Genomic DNA, 19,069 nt, shown 5'->3' on the forward strand with positions numbered 1-19,069 from the left:
TTTCGAATTGCAATCTCTTATCAAAATACCAACCCATATATAATTTATAATCACCAGTGGGAAATGGAAGCTTCAGCAAATCTGGTCGTAGGTAAAAACCCTCTACAATTTGGTAGCCCTGTATAAAAGGATACCATTTAAATTTATAAAGATTTACATAAATCGATTCGCATTACTTACAACATAGGGACAGGTGTGATTGAAATTAGTAAATTCCAGGAACAAGGATGCAAGCAGTATGGCAGCTGGATTATATTGTTTTCTAAGAAAGCGACAGATGTCTATTTCTCCGCTCACCACCCATGGCTTATAGCCATTTGCTTTTTTAAATACTTGAAAATGCAAAGACAAATCGTTGGCCGGATGAAGAACACTTGCATTTAAATACACAGCAATCCTATTACGTTTTATCACCTTCAAGCGACAGTAATTGAATACGACCCACGACCTATTGTGGCTCTCACAAACCAAATTAGTTAATTTGAAAACGACAGCACTCTGTATAAACGGATTAATCGTAGAGCAGAAAGATAATCTAGACTCCTTTTTTTTTGCATAAAACTTACATTCAATTCAATATTTAAACTCACAAAAACGGCTAATATACCGAGAACAACTACGATTCGTTTCATTTCGTCGAATTTTGAGTAAAACTAAATGATGGTTTTCAATTGTTTCCACTTTTATACTATGCCTCGCTTCACTTCTTCTAATAATTGAAGGGCTGATATTGCCCATGGTTCGATTTGTTCAAGAATGCATGCATAATTATTTAGTCTAACCTACTATGAAATAAAGCAATTATAATGACAACGAGTGTAATTATAAAGACACGTGCCAATTAAATATAATCTCTACGAGACAAATATGGCTAATATGTTAATGAATGTTAATTCAATATTTTGTAAGAAAAAAAAATGTCGGGACTTAAAAACTTTATTCTATACAAAAAGTGCTTGAATAAAATCAAATTTACTTTTCAATTATTAAATTAATTACGTATGAACTTTGCATTACTAAAGTAATTACAATCCGTTAGTAGTTATATGATGCGCTTTATTTGCTCTGATAATTTGAAGCAATATTTTATCGATGACTCGTGTCAGTTTTGATTGCTTTCTAATCGATTCATTGCCAACAAATGATTTCTATCCACAAAAATTGACCCGATTACTTTATATTTGTAATCTATAGTACAAATTGCAGCTATATTAAGATACTAAAGACTGAATGGTCAGTTGCATTATAACCCTTAAGCATTTCTTGCAGAAATTGTCGCCTTAACAGATCCTTATTCTCATTAGAGTCAAAGATACCCACACCTTTAAATTTTGGGTTAGTCAAATATTTTGCCAAATAAAGCATATGCCACGCCCACACTAGTGACCATAATTAAGTGAAAATACATAGCTCCTATGCTGATGTTCGCTCTCAGCATCTATCATTAGACTTTGAGGGAATAGGGCCCTGGGAATGGAGTTTCATTTGAAATTGTTGGCAGCCCCAGTTGAATATTATGGCTGCTTTTCTCTATATTTAACAAAAGTGTAGAAAAGTTTTGGTTCAAGCTCTGTTTGCTTGTTTGTCGAGTAATTAAAAGGCTTGCACATTAATTTTCCAACTGCAAACCAGAGTACGAAGCGAAGAAAGTACGCAATGCAGACATTTTGGCATAAAGAAAAAAATAAAAAAAAAAAAAAAACGACGAAAAATGCAGCCTTACAAAGAGCTCTCTCATGATAAATAAGTTACTCCCGGCATTTTGGCCGGACTTTGTCCACATCTACAACTAATTTTTATTTTTATTTTTTTTCGCTTTCTTCGATTTTTTTTTTTATTTTATTTTTGGCTAGCAACTCTGCGCAAAGTCAACAAAGTAGTTGAAAGACAAGGAGAGGAGGAAAATCGCTTGCAATTAGCGCTTGGAAAAGTTCTTAGAACTAATTGATTTGCTGTAAACCGTTTGACGGTTTGACCGTTTTTCCTTCACTGTCCAGAGCATCTTTCATAGCACACAGAGGGTTTTCAAGTTAAAAAATTAAATTTCTTTGCAGCTCACTAAAGTATGCAACGCAATTGTTATTGAGCACGTGCGCAAAGAAGCTTCCACAGGGTGGCAACAAAGGTTGATTGCCGGTGGTCGGTTTGTCCATAAAGTCATGGCATCGTCAAAACCAAAACAAAGAAACTCTTTGTTCCTGTTCTCTGGCCCAGCAAAATTCCCTCCCAAGAAACTTTAGCGGGCAAATTGAAACGCCGACTTGTAGATACCCAGCTCAAAGTAAATAACTTAAAATGCTTAAACAAATTTGAGTACTTACAAGAAGTTAGTAAGAAATTCAATTTAAGATGGACAACAGTGTTTACTCGTACTCAAATGTTTCAAACATTCCTTTCTGAATATGTTAATATACCCAAATATTCTATAAATGAAAGGTATTCAAATGGTTAGGACGAGAGTCACAACAAAAGTTGCTTAACCATAAAACACTTTGGAAAATTAAAATGTTAATTGTGTCCAAAACAAAGTTCAAATCCATCATTTCACTTGTCTTTTGCAAAACAATATTCTAGTTTGTTTAACTATAAAAAAAAACTCGATTGTAATGGTAAAGTTTTCAGAATTGATGTACATATTTCAACACATGTATGTTTCAAGCCAACCTCTTTCTATTTCTACTCACCTAATGTGCAACGAAATGCACGGAAGCATATCGCAACATATTTTATACCCTATACTCATTGGCCTAAAGGGTATAATAGGCCAGACAAATGAGATCTGTCTAAGCTTATGTTGCAAAATAAGATAGATTTACCACTAATAACGACGAGTAAAGGGAAATTTTACTTTTTACCATTTTCAAGATTAAAAGGTATCTGAAAATCGTTATTCAATGACGTGTAGAGAATTTTTTCATCGACAATTTGAAAAATTCAAAGAAAAAAACAATAACAACTGCACAAACAGTGGCATCGGCTAGAATAGCGGCTGCTACTAGCAACAGCTTTGCACTTTTGTCCACTTCCTTTTGCAGGCGCTTAAAAAAATCGAACGAATGCCACCTCCGTATTCCAGCGACGGCAACGTAGCAATAATTCTAGCATAAAGTTCGATTTGCAAAAAAAATCAAAACAAAACCGAAAACTGAAAACTGAAACATTGTACAGAAATTTCAGAGAGATTTAATCTAACCAAGCTGAAAATTAAAGTTGTTTCTACACTTTCTTGAGCGCATTAGTACGAAATTGAGTACTTCCATTATGTTTTTATGGTAGGACTCTTTACTTTTTATAAAATTGACAATAAATTTTAATGTTGTGCCATTTGAAAAGTTACTTTAGCTTAAAGATTTCTTGATTCTAATAGTAAACGTCTCATATACCTGTTAAAAGATCTTCTTAAACTAATCACTAAATGGCAAATTCAGGCAGCAATTTCTTTGCTTTTAATATACAAATCATTTCTTTATACTTACGAATGTACCTACATTTGTATATTTGTAAGTAAAAGTGTGTATACCCATACATATATACATTCTAATTTCCTCTTACATATACTCTTTGTGTTTTCGTGGTCTGGTTTCTGGTGCTGACGTTCGCGTTCATTTTAATTTGGCATCCCGCATAATTTTGCTATGATTTGCACTTCTTAATTAATTATTTTCTTAAAAGAGTTTTTCTTTTTTTTTTTGTTCATAGGGTGGGAGAAGACTTCGTCAGCTTGCCCACACACACACACACACACACACACATACACGCACATGTGGAGAAAGTTTCTCCTTCGTTTCTCTCTTTTATTTCTTCTCTTTCGGAGATTATTTCTGCTTGAAGGGAAGTTGCCTTATTTTCTTTAACACTTTTTACACCCTGTAACAATGGCTTAAAGGGGTATGCCATTTGGTACTATGAACATTGATCAGATATCATATCAGAGATTAGATCTATTATGGATACAAATTTCTATAGTTTTCCCCTGTATCTCAATCGGTTGCCTGGGCATTTTGAAAATTCTTTCAAAACCGCATACACATTTGAATGGTAAACAAAATTCTTTAAATGCCAATCGATGCATGAAAACCGAATCTTCGATTGAAGTCAGCGCGACAAAACAAAACCAAGAACAAGAACAAGAATAAGAATAAGAACAAGAACAAGAACAGGTCGTCGTCTAAGGCCTTCTTTGGCGGTTACGGTTGCTAATGCTCCGCAGGCATAATGTGAAAGTGGCGTAGGCACTCAGTCACTTAATGCGGTTGCTTAGCCAGTCTCAGAGCGTCTACATACCGCAAAAATCCTTCTGCCTCTTTGGCTAAAGATTCTGGTGTTACGGTAACGATGGCAAGGATGTCGGCACGCAAGAGAGAACGTGATTTGTTTGCCAGAGCAATTTACATGGCTCCGAGAACCAAAAATGGATGAGAGATGTGATGCGATGTGCGATTTGATGGCAATGTAGATGTCGAATGTTAGACGCTTCTTGTGGGTGTGGCAAGCCACTTTGACATTTACCACCATCTGCCAGGGAAGGCAAAAAAGGAAAAAACGAAAATAACAGAAAACAGGAGAGACGAAAACAAAAAAAATGAAGCAGGAAATCGAAGCAAAACTTTAATCACGCCCGAGTAAAACTTCCATATAATGAGCAGCGGCATCTGGTCCTATTTGCAAATGCAATTGACATAGAATTCGAATAGTAGACCAAACAAAAGAGCTTAAAATAAAGAAATAATAGAATACAAATTCTATACCATTCTACAGCATCCCCCTCCCCCTCTCCCTCACCCACCGAACTCTTCTACATTTAAATGAAAAAGGCTTTGGCGCCCTGTCACAGGTACGCTATTTGATTTCCGTTTCGATTCGCCTGTCAATTGAGAGGATTTTGTCGATGCTGAGATTAAGCCTGATTGAGGGTTTAGTGTGCATTGATTTAGTGTGATATTATGCAGGTACACACACACACACACACACACACACACAGAGGTGAAAGGTGATAGTCATGCATGCTCAGTGCTGTTGCTTCTTCTTTGACACTAAATACTGTTCTGTGGCAAGCAGCCTATATATGTACAAACATATGTACGTGTTATTCTTAACTTACGAACGTACGTACAATCAGTCTTATTAAAGTCGAATCATACGTTCAGGAGTCAAGATGTCATCTTGACTGGTCATTAGAGTTTCAGAATCGACTGCTTCCCATCATATGCATAGGTGAATTTGAGTGAGTGAAGCTTCTCAAATGTTAGAGAGAAATTTCTCAACATATATATCTATCATGTACAATTTCTCAACATTCATATATAGTGAAATACAAAGAGAGGCAAATGATGCGTTAAATTAAAAAAGGGTTGCTTGCTTTTCTTGTGTTAAGAGGAGAAAATTAACGTAAAATTTGCCAAAATGCGTCAAAGAGCCAAAAGACAAGGACCAGACAAAAATTAAGGCAACATGGAATTAAAAGTTAAGCCAACAAATGAAGATGTGTGTCTATATGTATGTGTGTGTGATGTGTGTGTGTGTGTGTGTGTGTGTGTGTGTGTTTGTGTGTGCGGAAAAGGAGTGGGAGAGAGCTCCAAAAAAGGCAATAGCGCGAACAAAACCAAGAGGATAGGCGAACCTGACGTATGGCCTATCACACACATGATGCTCACTCCCCCAAAAAACACATTTTGCGCAATTTTACGCAACAACAAAAAGTTTAATTGAGGATAAACTTTGCTGCGTTTGCGCTGCTGTTGAAAATTCTACCCCACAAAACTACGCCGGAATGGTTTGCAGAGGACTCTTATCTCTTTTTTGTTGTTTAAGTTTCCTATGCCCAAGAAACTTTAACATTAAATTTTATTCTCTTTTACATGATACGAATTGAAACACAAGGTACCAAAAATAATTTATCTTCAATGGTCTTAAGACTTTTTATGTCCTTCATTATCATATGATATGAACTGGATATCAAATTGATGATTTACCATATGCCTCACTGCAGTTGAAATTGATTTTAAAGTTACTTTTTAATGACGTCATTTGTTACAAACCAGCAAACCAGCCGATATGATTCCCAAATAAGTTTAGATAAGCCCTGATACTCGACTATCTAGTTTTGAGGTCCAATCCCGATTTTAACAAATTTTTTTATGATATATTGAATGTTTTTTATTAATGGCTATCAGTCATGGGACATGTATACAATGTTAACTGGGAATGTTTTGATACTAATTATTTACCACAAAACTGGAGATGGAGCAGCATGATAAGCCAGAGGAGCTGGAGCATAGGCCAAAGGAGCTGGTGCTGCAGCGAACGGTCCTGGAGCATAGGCCAAAGGAGCTGGTGCTGCAGCCAATGGTCCTGGAGCATAGGCCAAAGGAGCAGGAGCATAGGCCAGATGTGCAGGTTTGATAATGGGAGCAGCCAAAGGAGCAATTGGAGCCACAGGCCTGACAATTGGAGCCGGCAGAGGAGCGATCGGAGCCACAGCTCTTACAATGGGAGCTGGCAGAGGTGCAAGTGGAGCCACAGTATTAATGATTGGAGCCGCCAATGGAGCAACCGGTGCCACAGGCCTGACAATTGGAGCAACTGCAAGACCATTGTAAGTCCTGCTCACCACTTGGCTGCTGGCCGCTGTCACGATAGGAGCAGGAACCGGAATGGGAACGGGAACAGGTGCCACAAGAGGTGCTGCCGCCAATGGAGCGTGAAGTAATCCAGGCTTGGCAGCCACACAGGCCACTAAAGCAAAGATGACAACGGCCTGAATAGAATGAATAATGGAAATACAAGTTATGAGAGAAACTAAATATTTTCAAACATTGCTTACGTATTTGAACATAGCTTTTGGTTGAGGAATTTGGTTTGACTGTGTCAATTGAAGAGCGGATCGCTAACTGATAACACTTTGGGCCACTACCTCGCCTATTTATACCCGCAATGATGTTGGCTAATTGAAATGCCAGCCACGTCAGTCTCACAGTTGCATTGTGGTAGGTCTTTCAAGGGCGGCAGAAAAGAAATTAATAAAAACCCGAAGGCCATTGAACACTTCGATTTTGACCTGTAATTAAAATGATATTTAAAATATGCCAAATACCGGCATTTAATTATTGGCATGTAAATATGTATTGTCTTTTGTAATACAAAGATTCTAGAATATTTAACTTTTCGCTTAACTCGAATTCATCTCCAATCTACTTTGCATTAAAGTACATTTGAAATTGTTTTTGCCCATCATCTTCTAATTGGCTTAATCACTTGACTTTTTTGTCTCCAAAGAAAGAATATGCGTTTTATTTATTACACAAGAGTTAAAACAATAAAACGCTTAAAAAATATCCATAAGAAAACTTGTCGAAACATTTGTGGAACTTGGCAAATTTATTATTGTAAGCACGTGCCACAAAAACCCAAGACACAGAAATTCCATAAGCCAATCGAGAAGACGACTCGTTTATACCCTATGCCAAGTAGACAAATAACTTTCAGTTTGGTATTTTCAAATATGGATTAATTAAATTTCATTTGCTTGGGGCGCTGATGTCATATACATATCTCAATAGCATCCTCTCATTCCAATAATAATAATAATAAATTAACTTTGTTTAACCTAAAAGTGCATCTTCGTATTCGATACAAATATTTCCATAAAAGGTAAAGCTATAAGCTATAAACATTTGAAAACTGATAAATCACTTTTAAAGCAATTGCAACTAGACAAATTTACTCTCTTCTCGGCCTGCTACCCACAGTCTACCAATCCGATCAATGGCCAAAATTGGCTAAGCATTAATACTTACTATAGCTCAATAATTTGAAAGAGAACAAAATTAAGATACCTTAACAACAGCAGCTTGAAATGGCTTATTAATAAAACATTGCAAGTTAGAGAAGGAGAAAAAAACATACATTCCTTAATCAACTACATATCATCAGTGCAAACAACCCAATCAATAGAAAAAAGTCCTCTTGCATAAAAGTAATACATTTGCATAAGCAAAATATTAAAATATATTAATTTTATATAAGGTATTTATTGCATAAATTGGCACAATGTTAGCTAAACTGATTACAGGAAGAGTGGAGATGCAGCATAGCTTAAGGGCGCGGTGTACGCAAGAGGAGCAGGAGCAGCATACTTGGCCAAGATCGGGCTACCAGCTACAGCCAGAGGTGCGGCAGCAAGTGGGGCAGCAAGTGGGGCAGCAAGTGGGGCAGCAAGTGGGGCAGCAAGTGGTGCAGCCAATGGAGCTGGAACGGTGTATTTGGCGATCACTGGGGCAGGAGCAATGACTGGAGCTGTGGCGATTCCATTGTAGTTCCTGGCAAACACTTGGCTGCTTGTTGCTGTCACGACTGGAGCTGGTGCAGCCACAAGAGCAGCGGGGGCGGTGTAAGCAAGAGGAGCCACGGGGGCCAATAGACCAGGCTTAGCCATGGCGCACCCAGCAACAGCAAGAATGAGAGCAGCCTGAAAGTAAGAGGAAAAGTCTTATTGAAGCTCTTCCTAAGAATCAATCTTTGATTTTGATAACTTACGAATTTGAACATTTTGGATTGAGGTTTGTTTGATTGAACAGCTGTGAACTGATTGATACCCAACTACCGTTAGCTCTGCCTTATTTATAGCTCCGAATAATGGGTCTTCAATTTGGCTGTGAGTCAGTCATTCACCCATCCACCTATCCACACTTAGTGGTTCATTTGGCATGCCGAAGATGAAGTCACATTTGTATTCAAATTACAGTATACGAGTATCAGAAAGTAAAGGTCAGTTTTGGAGCTGTGGCCATTCGGAAGTCTTGGCCCTACGTCAAGTTAAATGAGAGTTTATGTGAAACAGTTGAGTCCAGGTTAAGGTAAATACAATTAAGCGGATCATTAATGACTTCTTTGTTCAAGGATAATGAAAATGATCCTTATTTTGATGGGTATTGCTTTTAAATTATGATTGTTATTTTAAAACCAGCAAAGAACGGTTCACTAGTTTCAAAAATTTCTCAAATACATCGACTTAAAAACATTGTAAACAGACTTGATCGATTTGCATTTTGAAGACAAATTTAATGGCTCAAACTCTTGTTGTCTGACCTTTGCCTACATATTGTGATTTGAATACAAATGGGACTTGAGTTTCAGAATGCCAAATGAACCACTGAGAGTGGATGCGATTGGGTGAATGACTGAGTCACAGGCATGTTGAAGACAAAATGTTTGGGGTATAAATAAGGCAGAGCTAACGGTAGTTGGGTATCAATCAGTTCACAGCTGTTCAATCCAACAAACCTCAATCCAAAATGTTCAAATTCGTAAGTTATCAAAATCAAAGATTGATTCTTAGGAAGAGCTTCAATAAGACTTTTCCTCTTACTTTCAGGCTGCTCTCATTCTTGCTGTTGCTGGCTGCGCCATGGCTAAGCCTGATCTATTGGCCCCCGTGGCTCCTCTGGCTTACACCGCCCCCGCTGCTCTTGTGGCTGCTCCAGCTCCAGTCGTGACAGCAACAAGCAGCCAAGTGTTTGCCAGGAACTACAATGGAATCGCCACAGCTCCAGTCATTGCTCCAGTCATTGCTCCTGCCCCAGTGATCGCCAAATACGCCGTTCCAGCTCCATTGGCTGCCCCACTTGCTGCCCCTCTTGCTGCTCCTCTTGCTGCCGCACCTCTGGCTGTAGCTGGTAGCCCGATCTTGGCCAAATATGCGGCTCCTGCTCCTCTGGCGTACACTTCTCCATTGAACTATGCTGCTCCTCTGAGCTATGCTGCTCCAGCAGCTGCCCCTCTCTTCCTGTAGATTTGTAGCTAAGATGGCGACAATTTGTGATAATAAATCAAAATTTTATAAAATATGTGCGAGTTTTACTTATTTAAGTTGTGTTTTAAGGAAAAACATTTGCTTAAAAGGTCCAACTAAAATCCCCTAATCAATGCTTTACATTTGTCTCTGCAATTTCCATCCCACTATTTACAATTAATTATTAATTTTACTTACACGTTTCTCTTTTTAACACTCTTTTTGTCGCTTTGAATATGAATCCTTCATGGGCATCCCTTAACCACACTTACACTTTTGAACTTCTCAAATTCTGGTATTAGCATTGGATTTTGGTATGGAAAACATTTCTGAATTTAAAAAGATGATGTAGGTTCCAGTTGAATCATCAATCTGTCTTCCATTTCATTGTCCTGGTAGCCTTGTCTTTTATAATGTGAGAGATTCTTTTTAAGCAAAAAGATGTGTATTCAATCTGCCAACATCCTTGGAGAACATCAGAATATTGACTATTTTTAAGGCCGTTGGGACAAGTAATAAAATGTTATCTCATTAACTGGTTGCCAAGGTTGACAAACCAGTCTGTACTCCATCTTAATTCCTGAATCTGATGTAATGCCACTCGAATTTGACTTATTCTTTCTATAGTTTTTTCTATTGGCGTGTCGTTTAACCAAATTGTTCCCATGGTTTGATTTTGTGTAATTCGTTCAAAGTATCATCTGCAAGAAAAAATTTGTCTCTATTTAACTAACCATAATATGTAATTATAGTTTGGAGTCTTACGAATCAATTAAACGCATTTAAAACTGTTCTCAGGCCCAAATCACTCTTTTGGCCCTGTTGGCTTTATGAATTACCTTCCTGAGTTAGACCATTTTCATTGGAATCAATCCTAGAAATAACCAAAATCTTACGGTTGTCTGATTTTAAGTCATCTTCCGAGCACAATATCTTTCACAAATGGGACTACGTTTAGAGTCCCCTATCACATTTTATGGTACACCATAAAAAAATAAACAAAAAACACATTTTTATCTATTATGTAGAATATAATTTGAAATTTTTACAAAAAATTTCCAATATTTTAAGTTATTTTCACTAGTCTTCACGAACACATTAACTGATTACAGGAAGAGAGGGGCAGCTGCTGGAGCAGCATAGCTCAGAGGAGCAGCATAGTTCAATGGAGAAGTGTACGCCAGAGGAGCAGGAGCCGCATACTTGGCCAAGATCGGGCTACCAGCTACAGCCAGAGGTGCGGCAGCAAGAGGAGCAGCAAGAGGGGCAGCAAGTGGGGCAGCCAATGGAGCAGGAACGGCGTATTTGGCGATCACTGGGGCAGGAGCAATGACTGGAGCTGTGGCGATTCCATTGAAGTTCCTCGCAAACACTTGGCTGCTGGTTGCAGTCACAACTGGAGCTGGTGCAGCCACAAGAGCAGCGGGGGCGGTGTAGGCAAGAGGAGCCACCGGGGCCAATAGACCAGGCTTAGCCATGGCGCAGCCAGCAACAGCAAGAATGAGAGCAGCCTAAAAGTAAGATGAGAAATCTTAGTGTAAACCGTCCTAAGAATCAATCTATATCTCTGATAACTTACGAATTTGAACATTTTGGATTGAGGTTTGTTGGATTGAACAGCTGTGAACTGATTGATACCCAACTACCGTTAGCTCTGCCTTATTTATACCCCAAACATTTTGTCTTCAACATGCCTGTGACTCAGTCATTCACCCAATCGCATCCACTCTCAGTGGTTCATTTGGCATTCTGAAACTCAAGTCCCATTTGTATTCAAATCACAATATGTAGGCAAAGGTCAGACAACAAGAGTTTGAGCCATTAAATTTGTCTTCAAAATGCAAATCGATCAAGTCTGTTTACAATGTTTTTAAGTCGATGTATTTGAGAAATTTTTGAAACTAGTGAACCGTTCTTTGCTGGTTTTAAAATAACAATCATAATTTAAAAGCAATACCCATCAAAATAAGGATCATTTTCATTATCCTTGAACAAAGAAGTCATTAATGATCCGCTTAATTTTATTTACCTTAACCTGGACTCAACTGTTTCACATAAACTCTCTTTTAACTTGACGTAGGCCCAAGACTTCCGAATGGCCACAGCTCCAAAACTGACCTTTACTTTCTGATACTCGTATACTGTAATTTGAATACAAATGTGACTTCATCTTCGGCATGCCAAATGAACCACTAAGTGTGGATAGGTGGATGGGTGAATGACTGACTCACAGCCAAATTGAAGACCCATTATTCGGAGCTATAAATAAGGCAGAGCTAACGGTAGTTGGGTATCAATCAGTTCACAGCTGTTCAATCCAACAAACCTCAATCCAAAATGTTCAAATTCGTAAGTTATCAAAATCAAAGATTGATTCTTAGGAAGAGCTTCAATAAGACTTTTCCTCTTACTTTCAGGCTGCTCTCATTCTTGCTCTTGCTGGCTGCGCCATGGCTAAGCCTGGTCTATTGGCCCCCGTGGCTCCTCTTGCCTACACCGCCCCCGCTGCTCTTGTGGCTGCTCCAGCTCCAGTCGTGACAGCAACAAGCAGCCAAGTGTTTGCCAGGAACTACAATGGAATCGCCACAGCTCCAGTCATTGCTCCTGCTCCAGTAATCGCCAAATACGCCGTTCCTGCTCCATTAGCTGCCCCACTTGCTGCCCCACTCGCTGCGCCACTCGCTGCACCACTTGCTGCACCACTTGCTGCCGCACCTCTGACTGTAGCTGGTAGCCCGATCTTGGCCAAGTTTGGGGCTCCTGCTCCTTTTACTTACAGTGCTCCATTGAGCTATGGTGTATCCGCACCACTTTTGTTGTAATCAGTGAAATAATTTAGAAAAGAAATATATCAATAATTTTACATAAATTTAAACTTTCGCAACATTTTGTTTTTGTTAACGCAGTCCTCGGTAGATAAGTTGTCTAAGTGGCCCAGTCATTTAGTCAACTGAACAACGAGGATCCGGGTTCGAATCCCATGCTAGTGTATGGATGTAGTTTTCGTCTAAGCCGAAGGCCTTAGTAGACAGTGCTTGTAGAACATAGTTAGGTAGATAGTTTATAACTATATCCTATACTTTAATAATAATAATAATAAATGTTTTTGTTAAATGAAGAACTTTCCCATTTTTGGATGTGTGCTATAAAAGGATTACAAATTTTGTTCAAGAATTATATAACTTTGCAAAATTGGAATAAGAGTTCTTAGGTTCTGTCTATAGGTACTAAGTAACAGTCATTAAAAAAGTCAGCTTATTTATTTCGTCGACGTTTATAAATAAAAAGTTCCCTTGTTAGTGGAAACTTTACTAAACCATTTTTTTTCTACATTTCCTCCATTATATTTAATTTAGGTCATTAATTTTACTGTGTAAATGTAACACTTTCTTAAAAAGAAGTGACTTCTTTGCCATCATATGGATGTAGTTTATGTTTTTATTATAATTTTCGAAGTCTTTTCAACAAAACTTTATCACGTTGGATTAGTTCAGTTTAATTCAAGATACATGGCATGTTTCACTCTCCTTTCAATTAGTTACAGCCCTCTGGAATGGTTTAAACTACGTAGATAGACCACCGGGTCTTTTCGAACATGAATTTCAAGGTGTCGAATGAAAAACCTTGTCTTAATTATACTGCCCACATATTTTTTAAACTCTGCCCTGACATAAAAACAAACCATTATTGGACATTCTTTAATGTCACGTGCATCGAATCGCAGTTAGCAACGTAAATTATTTTTAGGGCTCTATGTGATGTGCATTTGGAATGGCTTAAAGGCGAGGAACTGATGCCGCTGGTGCCCTCAGTGGTTTATTGTGGCAAATGAGGAGCAAATAGTTTACTTACTTTGTCTTTTGCCGACATCTATTTACATACCTACATATGACTATTTACTTGAAATACCACCAAAGTTAGTAAGAATAAGAATCCTTCTTAAGTATGTAAGAAGAATTTGACATAGTTAGACAGGCATTTATTAAAGTCTCACTATACTCAGAATATTCTGGATATCTATCCGGTTCAAATTTAGTTATTACACCATTGAGAAATAAATTTCTTAAGTGTCTTCGAACTTAGCTCAGTAAATAGTAATTATTGAGTACAAATTATTATAAGTAATTATTATTAACAAAAAAAAAAAGATAGCTTTTTTTCTTGACTATTGTGTTAATTAAAAAAAAGTTTTATCAAGTATATCTTATACTTAAAAGATTGATTACTATCAATTAACAAAATTGATTACTATCAATTAACAAATTGTTCGACAAATGCTGCGTAATAATAGTTTTTAAATTTGAAAAGACGGTCTTTCCTAAAATAATTGGACTACTGCCAGTTGAGGTCATAAAAAGCCTTTGTCTTATTTTACTCTTGGCCCCACAAGTATAAAAAGAAATGTGGCCAATTAGCAAATAGAAGAAAACTTGATATGAACTGAGCGATACTAACTACTCATAACAGGAATTCTCATACGAACCTGAAAATATACGTAAATGTAAATGGATAACGAATTTGACAGAAAATGAAAACAATTTGCAAGCAACGAAAGCGGAAGCCAACTTCAGTCTGATGGTAGAAATATTTACATAATTAAAATATTTCTGCTGAAATATCTATTTTTCCCAGACTATGAATAAGGAGAGAGTTAAAATTGGTAAAACAATTAAACATTTCTGGTTTATTTAAATTATTTAACACAATCACAGATCCAATTTTTACAAAAATAGTGGAGTCGCACCATGAGCAGCATAGCTTAGTGGAGCACTGTAAGCAAAAGTAGCAGGAGCCGCATACTTGGCCAAGATCGGGCTACCAGCTACAGCCAAAGGTGCGGCAGCAAGAGGGGCAGCGAGTGGCGCAGCGAGTGGGGCAGCAAGTGGGGCAGCCAATGGAGCAGGAACGGCGTATTTGGCGATCACTGGGGCAGGAGCTGTGGCGATTCCATTGAAGTTCCTCGCAAACACTTGGCTGCTGGTTGCAGTCACAACTGGAGCTGGTGCAGCCACAAGAGCAGCGGGGGCGGTGTAGGCAAGAGGAGCCACGGGGGCCAATAGACCTGGCTTAGCCATGGCGCAGCCAGCAACAGCAAGAATGAGAACGGCCTGAAAGTAAAAGGAAAAGTCTTCTTAAAGCTCTTCCTAAGAATCAATCTATATCTCTGACAACTTACGAATTTGAACATTTTGGATTGAGGTTTGTTTGATTGAACAGTTGTGAACTGATTGATACCCAACTACCGTTAGCTCTGCCTTATTTATAGCTCCGAATAATGGGTCTTCAATTTGGCTGTGAGTCAGTCATTCACCCATCCACATATCCACACTTAGTGGTTCATTTGGCATGCCGAAGATGAAGTCACATTTGTATTCAAATTACAGTATACGAGTATCAGAAAGTAAAGGTCAGTTTTGGAGCTGTGGCCATTCGGAAGTCTTGGGCCTACGTCAAGTTAAAAGAGAGTTTATGTGAAACAGTTGAGTCCAGGTTAAGGTATTTACAATTAAGCGGATCATTAATGACTTCTTTGTTCAAGGATAATGAAAATGATCCTTATTTTGATGGGTATTGCTTTTAAATTATGATTGTTATTTTAAAACCAGCAAAGAACGGTTCACTAGTTTCAAAAATTTCTCAAATACATCGACTTAAAAACATTGTAAACAGACTTGATCGATTTGCATTTTGAAGACAAATTTAATGGCTCAAACTCTTGTTGTCTGACCTTTGCCTACATATTGTGATTTGAATACAAATGGGACTTGAGTTTCAGAATGCCAAATGAACCACTGAGAGTGGATGCGATTGGGTGAATGACTGAGTCACAGGCATGTTGAAGACAAAATGTTTGGGGTATAAATAAGGCAGAGCTAACGGTAGTTGGGTATCAATCAGTTCACAGCTGTTCAATCAAACAAACCTCAATCCAAAATGTTCAAATTCGTAAGTTATCAGAGATATAGATTGATTCTTAGGACGGTTTACACTAAGATTTCTCATCTTACTTTTAGGCTGCTCTCATTCTTGCTGTTGCTGGCTGCGCCATGGCTAAGCCTGGTCTATTGGCCCCGGTGGCTCCTCTTGCCTACACCGCCCCCGCTGCTCTTGTGGCTGCACCAGCTCCAGTTGTGACTGCAACCAGCAGCCAAGTGTTTGCGAGGAACTTCAATGGAATCGCCACAGCTCCAGTCATTGCTCCTGCCCCAGTGATCGCCAAATACGCCGTTCCTGCTCCATTGGCTGCCCCACTTGCTGCCCCACTCGCTGCCCCTCTTGCTGCTCCTCTTGCTGCCGCACCTCTGACTGTAGCTGGTAGCCCGATCTTGGCCAAGTATGCGGCTCCTGCTCCTCTGGCGTACACTTCTCCATTGAACTATGCTGCTCCTCTGAGCTATGCTGCTCCAGCAGCTGCCCCTCTCTTCCTGTAATCAGTTAATGTGTTCGTGAAGACTAGTGAAAATAACTTAAAATATTGGAAATTTTTTGTAAAAATTTCAAATTATATTCTACATAATAGATAAAAATGTGTTTTTTGTTTATTTTTTTATGGTGTACCATAAAATGTGATACGGGACTCTAAACGTAGTCCCATTTGTGAAAGATATTGTGCTCGGAAGATGACTTAAAATCAGACAAACGTAAGATTTTGGTTATTTCTAGGATTGATTCCAATGAAAATGGTCTAACTCAGGAAGGTAATTCATAAAGCCAACAGGGCCAAAAGAGTGATTTGGGCCTGAGAACAGTTTTAAATGCGTTTAATTGATTCGTAAGACTCCAAACTATAATTACATATTATGGTTAGTTAAATAGAGACAAATTTTTTCTTGCAGATGATACTTTGAACGAATTACACAAAATCAAACCATGGGAACAATTTGGTTAAACGACACGCCAATAGAAAAAACTATAGAAAGAATAAGTCAAATTCGAGTGGCATTACATCAGATTCAGGAATTAAGATGGAGTACAGACTGGTTTGTCAACCTTGGCAACCAGTTAATGAGATAACATTTTATTACTTGTCCCAACGGCCTTAAAAATAGTCAATATTCTGATGTTCTCCAAGGATGTTGGCAGATTGAATACACATCTTTTTGCTTAAAAAGAATCTCTCACATTATAAAAGACAAGGCTACCAGGACAATGAAATGGAAGACAGATTGATGATTCAACTGGAACCTACATCATCTTTTTAAATTCAGAAATGTTTTCCATACCAAAATCCAATGCTAATACCAGAATTTGAGAAGTTCAAAAAACCAACAACACACTGAGAGTGTAAGTGTGGTTAAGGGATGCCCATGAAGGATTCATATTCAAAGCGACAAAAATAGTGTTAGAAAGAGAAACGTGTAAGTTAAATTAATAATTAATTGTATATATTGGGATGGAAATTGCAGAGACAAATGTAAAGCATTGATTAGGGGATTTTAATTGGACCTTTTAAACAAATGTTTTTTCTTAAAACACAACTTAAATAAGTAAAACTCGCACATATTTTATAAAATTTTGATTTATTATCACAAATTGTCGCCATCTTAGCTACAAATCTACAGGAAGAGAGGGGCAGCTGCTGGAGCAGCATAGGTCAGAGGAGCAGCATAGTTCAATGGAGAAGTGTACGCCAGAGGAGCAGACGCCGCGTATTTGGCCAAGATCGGGCTACCAGCTACAGCCAGAGGTGCGGCAGCAAGAGGAGCAGCAAGAGGGGCAGCGAGTGGGGCAGCAAGTGGGGCAGCCAATGGAGCAGGAACGGCGTATTTGGCGATCACTGGGGCAGGAGCAATGACTGGAGCTGTGGCGATTCCATTGAAGTTCCTCGCAAACACTTGGCTGCTGGTTGCAGTCACAACTGGAGCTGGTGCAGCCACAAGAGCAGCGGGGGCGGTGTAGGCAAGAGGAGCCACCGGGGCCAATAGACCAGGCTTAGCCATGGCGCAGCCAGCAACAGCAAGAATGAGAGCAGCCTAAAAGTAAGATGAGAAATCTTAGTGTAAACCGTCCTAAGAATCAATCTATATCTCTGATAACTTACGAATTTGAACATTTTGGATTGAGGTTTGTTTGATTGAACAGCTGTGAACTGATTGATACCCAACTACCGTTAGCTCTGCCTTATTTATACCCCAAACATTTTGTCTTCAACATGCCTGTGACTCAGTCATTCACCCAATCGCATCCACTCTCAGTGGTTCATTTGGCATTCTGAAACTCAAGTCCCATTTGTATTCAAATCACAATATGTAGGCAAAGGTCAGACAACAAGAGTTTGAGCCATTAAATTTGTCTTCAAAATGCAAATCGATCAAGTCTGTTTACAATGTTTTTAAGTCGATGTATTTGAGAAATTTTTGAAACTAGTGAACCGTTCTTTGCTGGTTTTAAAATAACAATCATAATTTAAAAGCAATACCCATCAAAATAAGGATCATTTTCATTATCCTTGAACAAAGAAGTCATTAATGATCCGCTTAATTTTATTTACCTTAACCTGGACTCAACTGTTTCACATAAACTCTCTTTTAACTTGACGTAGGCCCAAGACTTCCGAATGGCCACAGCTCCAAAACTGACCTTTACTTTCTGATACTCGTATACTGTAATTTGAATACAAATGTGACTTCATCTTCGGCATGCCAAATGAACCACTAAGTGTGGATAGGTGGATGGGTGAATGACTGACTCACAGCCAAATTGAAGACCCATTATTCGGAGCTATAAATAAGGCAGAGCTAACGGTAGTTGGGTATCAATCAGTTCACAGCTGTTCAATCAAACAAACCTCAATCCAAAATGTTCAAATTCGTAAGTTATCAGAGATATAGATTGATTCTTAGGACGGTTTACACTAAGATTTCTCATCTTACTTTTAGGCTGCTCTCATTCTTGCTGTTGCTGGCTGCGCCATGGCTAAGCCTGGTCTATTGGCCCCGGTGGCTTCTCTTGCCTACACCGCCCCCGCTGCTCTTGTGGCTGCACCAGCTCCAGTTGTGACTGCAACCAGCAGCCAAGTGTTTGCGAGGAACTTCAATGGAATCGCCACAGCTCCAGTCATTGCTCCTGCCCCAGTGATCGCCAAATACGCCGTTCCAGCTCCATTGGCTGCACCACTTGCTGCTCCACTCACTGCCGCACCTCTGGCTGTAGCTGGTAGCCCGATCTTGGCCAAGTATGCGGTTCCTGCTCCCCTTGCGTACTCTGCCCCATTGAGCTATGCTGCTCACGCTGCAGCTCCAATTTTTATTTAGTCGCCTTATTTATGATCGATTTACA

General features: G+C 38.8%; 9 protein-coding genes across 9 annotated transcripts; 4 read left to right on the forward strand and 5 right to left on the reverse strand.

Annotated features, from left to right (window-relative positions):
- Positions 1–6,223: 6,223 nt before the first annotated feature.
- On the reverse strand, positions 6,224–6,871 carry LOC6643176 (cyclin-dependent kinase inhibitor 1C). The gene is made up of 2 exons (XM_002065743.2): positions 6,824–6,871; positions 6,224–6,757 (listed from the first exon to the last, which is right to left on the reverse strand). Exons 1-2 carry the CDS (start codon positions 6,833–6,835, stop codon positions 6,224–6,226), a joined length of 546 nt encoding a protein of 181 aa, XP_002065779.1. The 5' UTR covers positions 6,836–6,871.
- A 1,194-nt stretch (positions 6,872–8,065) lies between these two features.
- On the reverse strand, positions 8,066–8,547 carry LOC6643177 (cyclin-dependent kinase inhibitor 1C). Its single transcript, XM_023176175.1, has 3 exons — positions 8,536–8,547; positions 8,189–8,467; positions 8,066–8,134 (listed from the first exon to the last, which is right to left on the reverse strand). Exons 1-3 carry the CDS (start codon positions 8,545–8,547, stop codon positions 8,066–8,068), a joined length of 360 nt encoding a protein of 119 aa, XP_023031943.1.
- A 746-nt stretch (positions 8,548–9,293) lies between these two features.
- LOC6643104 (cyclin-dependent kinase inhibitor 1C) lies at positions 9,294–9,790 on the forward strand. Its single transcript, XM_002065745.1, has 2 exons — positions 9,294–9,305; positions 9,374–9,790. The coding sequence occupies exons 1-2, from the start codon at positions 9,294–9,296 to the stop codon at positions 9,788–9,790; spliced, it is 429 nt and encodes a 142-aa protein (XP_002065781.1).
- A 1,106-nt stretch (positions 9,791–10,896) lies between these two features.
- Positions 10,897–11,381, reverse strand: LOC6643105 (cuticle protein 16.5). Its single transcript, XM_002065746.1, has 2 exons — positions 11,370–11,381; positions 10,897–11,301 (listed from the first exon to the last, which is right to left on the reverse strand). The coding sequence occupies exons 1-2, from the start codon at positions 11,379–11,381 to the stop codon at positions 10,897–10,899; spliced, it is 417 nt and encodes a 138-aa protein (XP_002065782.1).
- A 746-nt stretch (positions 11,382–12,127) lies between these two features.
- LOC6643106 (cyclin-dependent kinase inhibitor 1C) lies at positions 12,128–12,612 on the forward strand. Its single transcript, XM_002065747.1, has 2 exons — positions 12,128–12,139; positions 12,208–12,612. Exons 1-2 carry the CDS (start codon positions 12,128–12,130, stop codon positions 12,610–12,612), a joined length of 417 nt encoding a protein of 138 aa, XP_002065783.1.
- Positions 12,613–14,511: 1,899 nt separating this feature from the next.
- LOC6643107 (cyclin-dependent kinase inhibitor 1C) lies at positions 14,512–14,978 on the reverse strand. Its single transcript, XM_002065748.1, has 2 exons — positions 14,967–14,978; positions 14,512–14,898 (listed from the first exon to the last, which is right to left on the reverse strand). The coding sequence occupies exons 1-2, from the start codon at positions 14,976–14,978 to the stop codon at positions 14,512–14,514; spliced, it is 399 nt and encodes a 132-aa protein (XP_002065784.1).
- Positions 14,979–15,724: 746 nt separating this feature from the next.
- LOC6643108 (cyclin-dependent kinase inhibitor 1C) lies at positions 15,725–16,221 on the forward strand. Its single transcript, XM_002065749.1, has 2 exons — positions 15,725–15,736; positions 15,805–16,221. Exons 1-2 carry the CDS (start codon positions 15,725–15,727, stop codon positions 16,219–16,221), a joined length of 429 nt encoding a protein of 142 aa, XP_002065785.1.
- Positions 16,222–17,346: 1,125 nt separating this feature from the next.
- On the reverse strand, positions 17,347–17,843 carry LOC6643109 (cyclin-dependent kinase inhibitor 1C). The gene is made up of 2 exons (XM_002065750.2): positions 17,832–17,843; positions 17,347–17,763 (listed from the first exon to the last, which is right to left on the reverse strand). Exons 1-2 carry the CDS (start codon positions 17,841–17,843, stop codon positions 17,347–17,349), a joined length of 429 nt encoding a protein of 142 aa, XP_002065786.1.
- Positions 17,844–18,589: 746 nt separating this feature from the next.
- On the forward strand, positions 18,590–19,044 carry LOC6643110 (cyclin-dependent kinase inhibitor 1C). The gene is made up of 2 exons (XM_002065751.1): positions 18,590–18,601; positions 18,670–19,044. The coding sequence occupies exons 1-2, from the start codon at positions 18,590–18,592 to the stop codon at positions 19,042–19,044; spliced, it is 387 nt and encodes a 128-aa protein (XP_002065787.1).
- The last annotated feature ends 25 nt before the right edge of the window (positions 19,045–19,069 follow it).

Source organism: Drosophila willistoni, assembly GCF_018902025.1.
Source record: "Drosophila willistoni isolate 14030-0811.24 chromosome XR unlocalized genomic scaffold, UCI_dwil_1.1 Seg41, whole genome shotgun sequence".
Taxonomy (NCBI): Eukaryota; Metazoa; Arthropoda; class Insecta; order Diptera; family Drosophilidae; genus Drosophila; species Drosophila willistoni.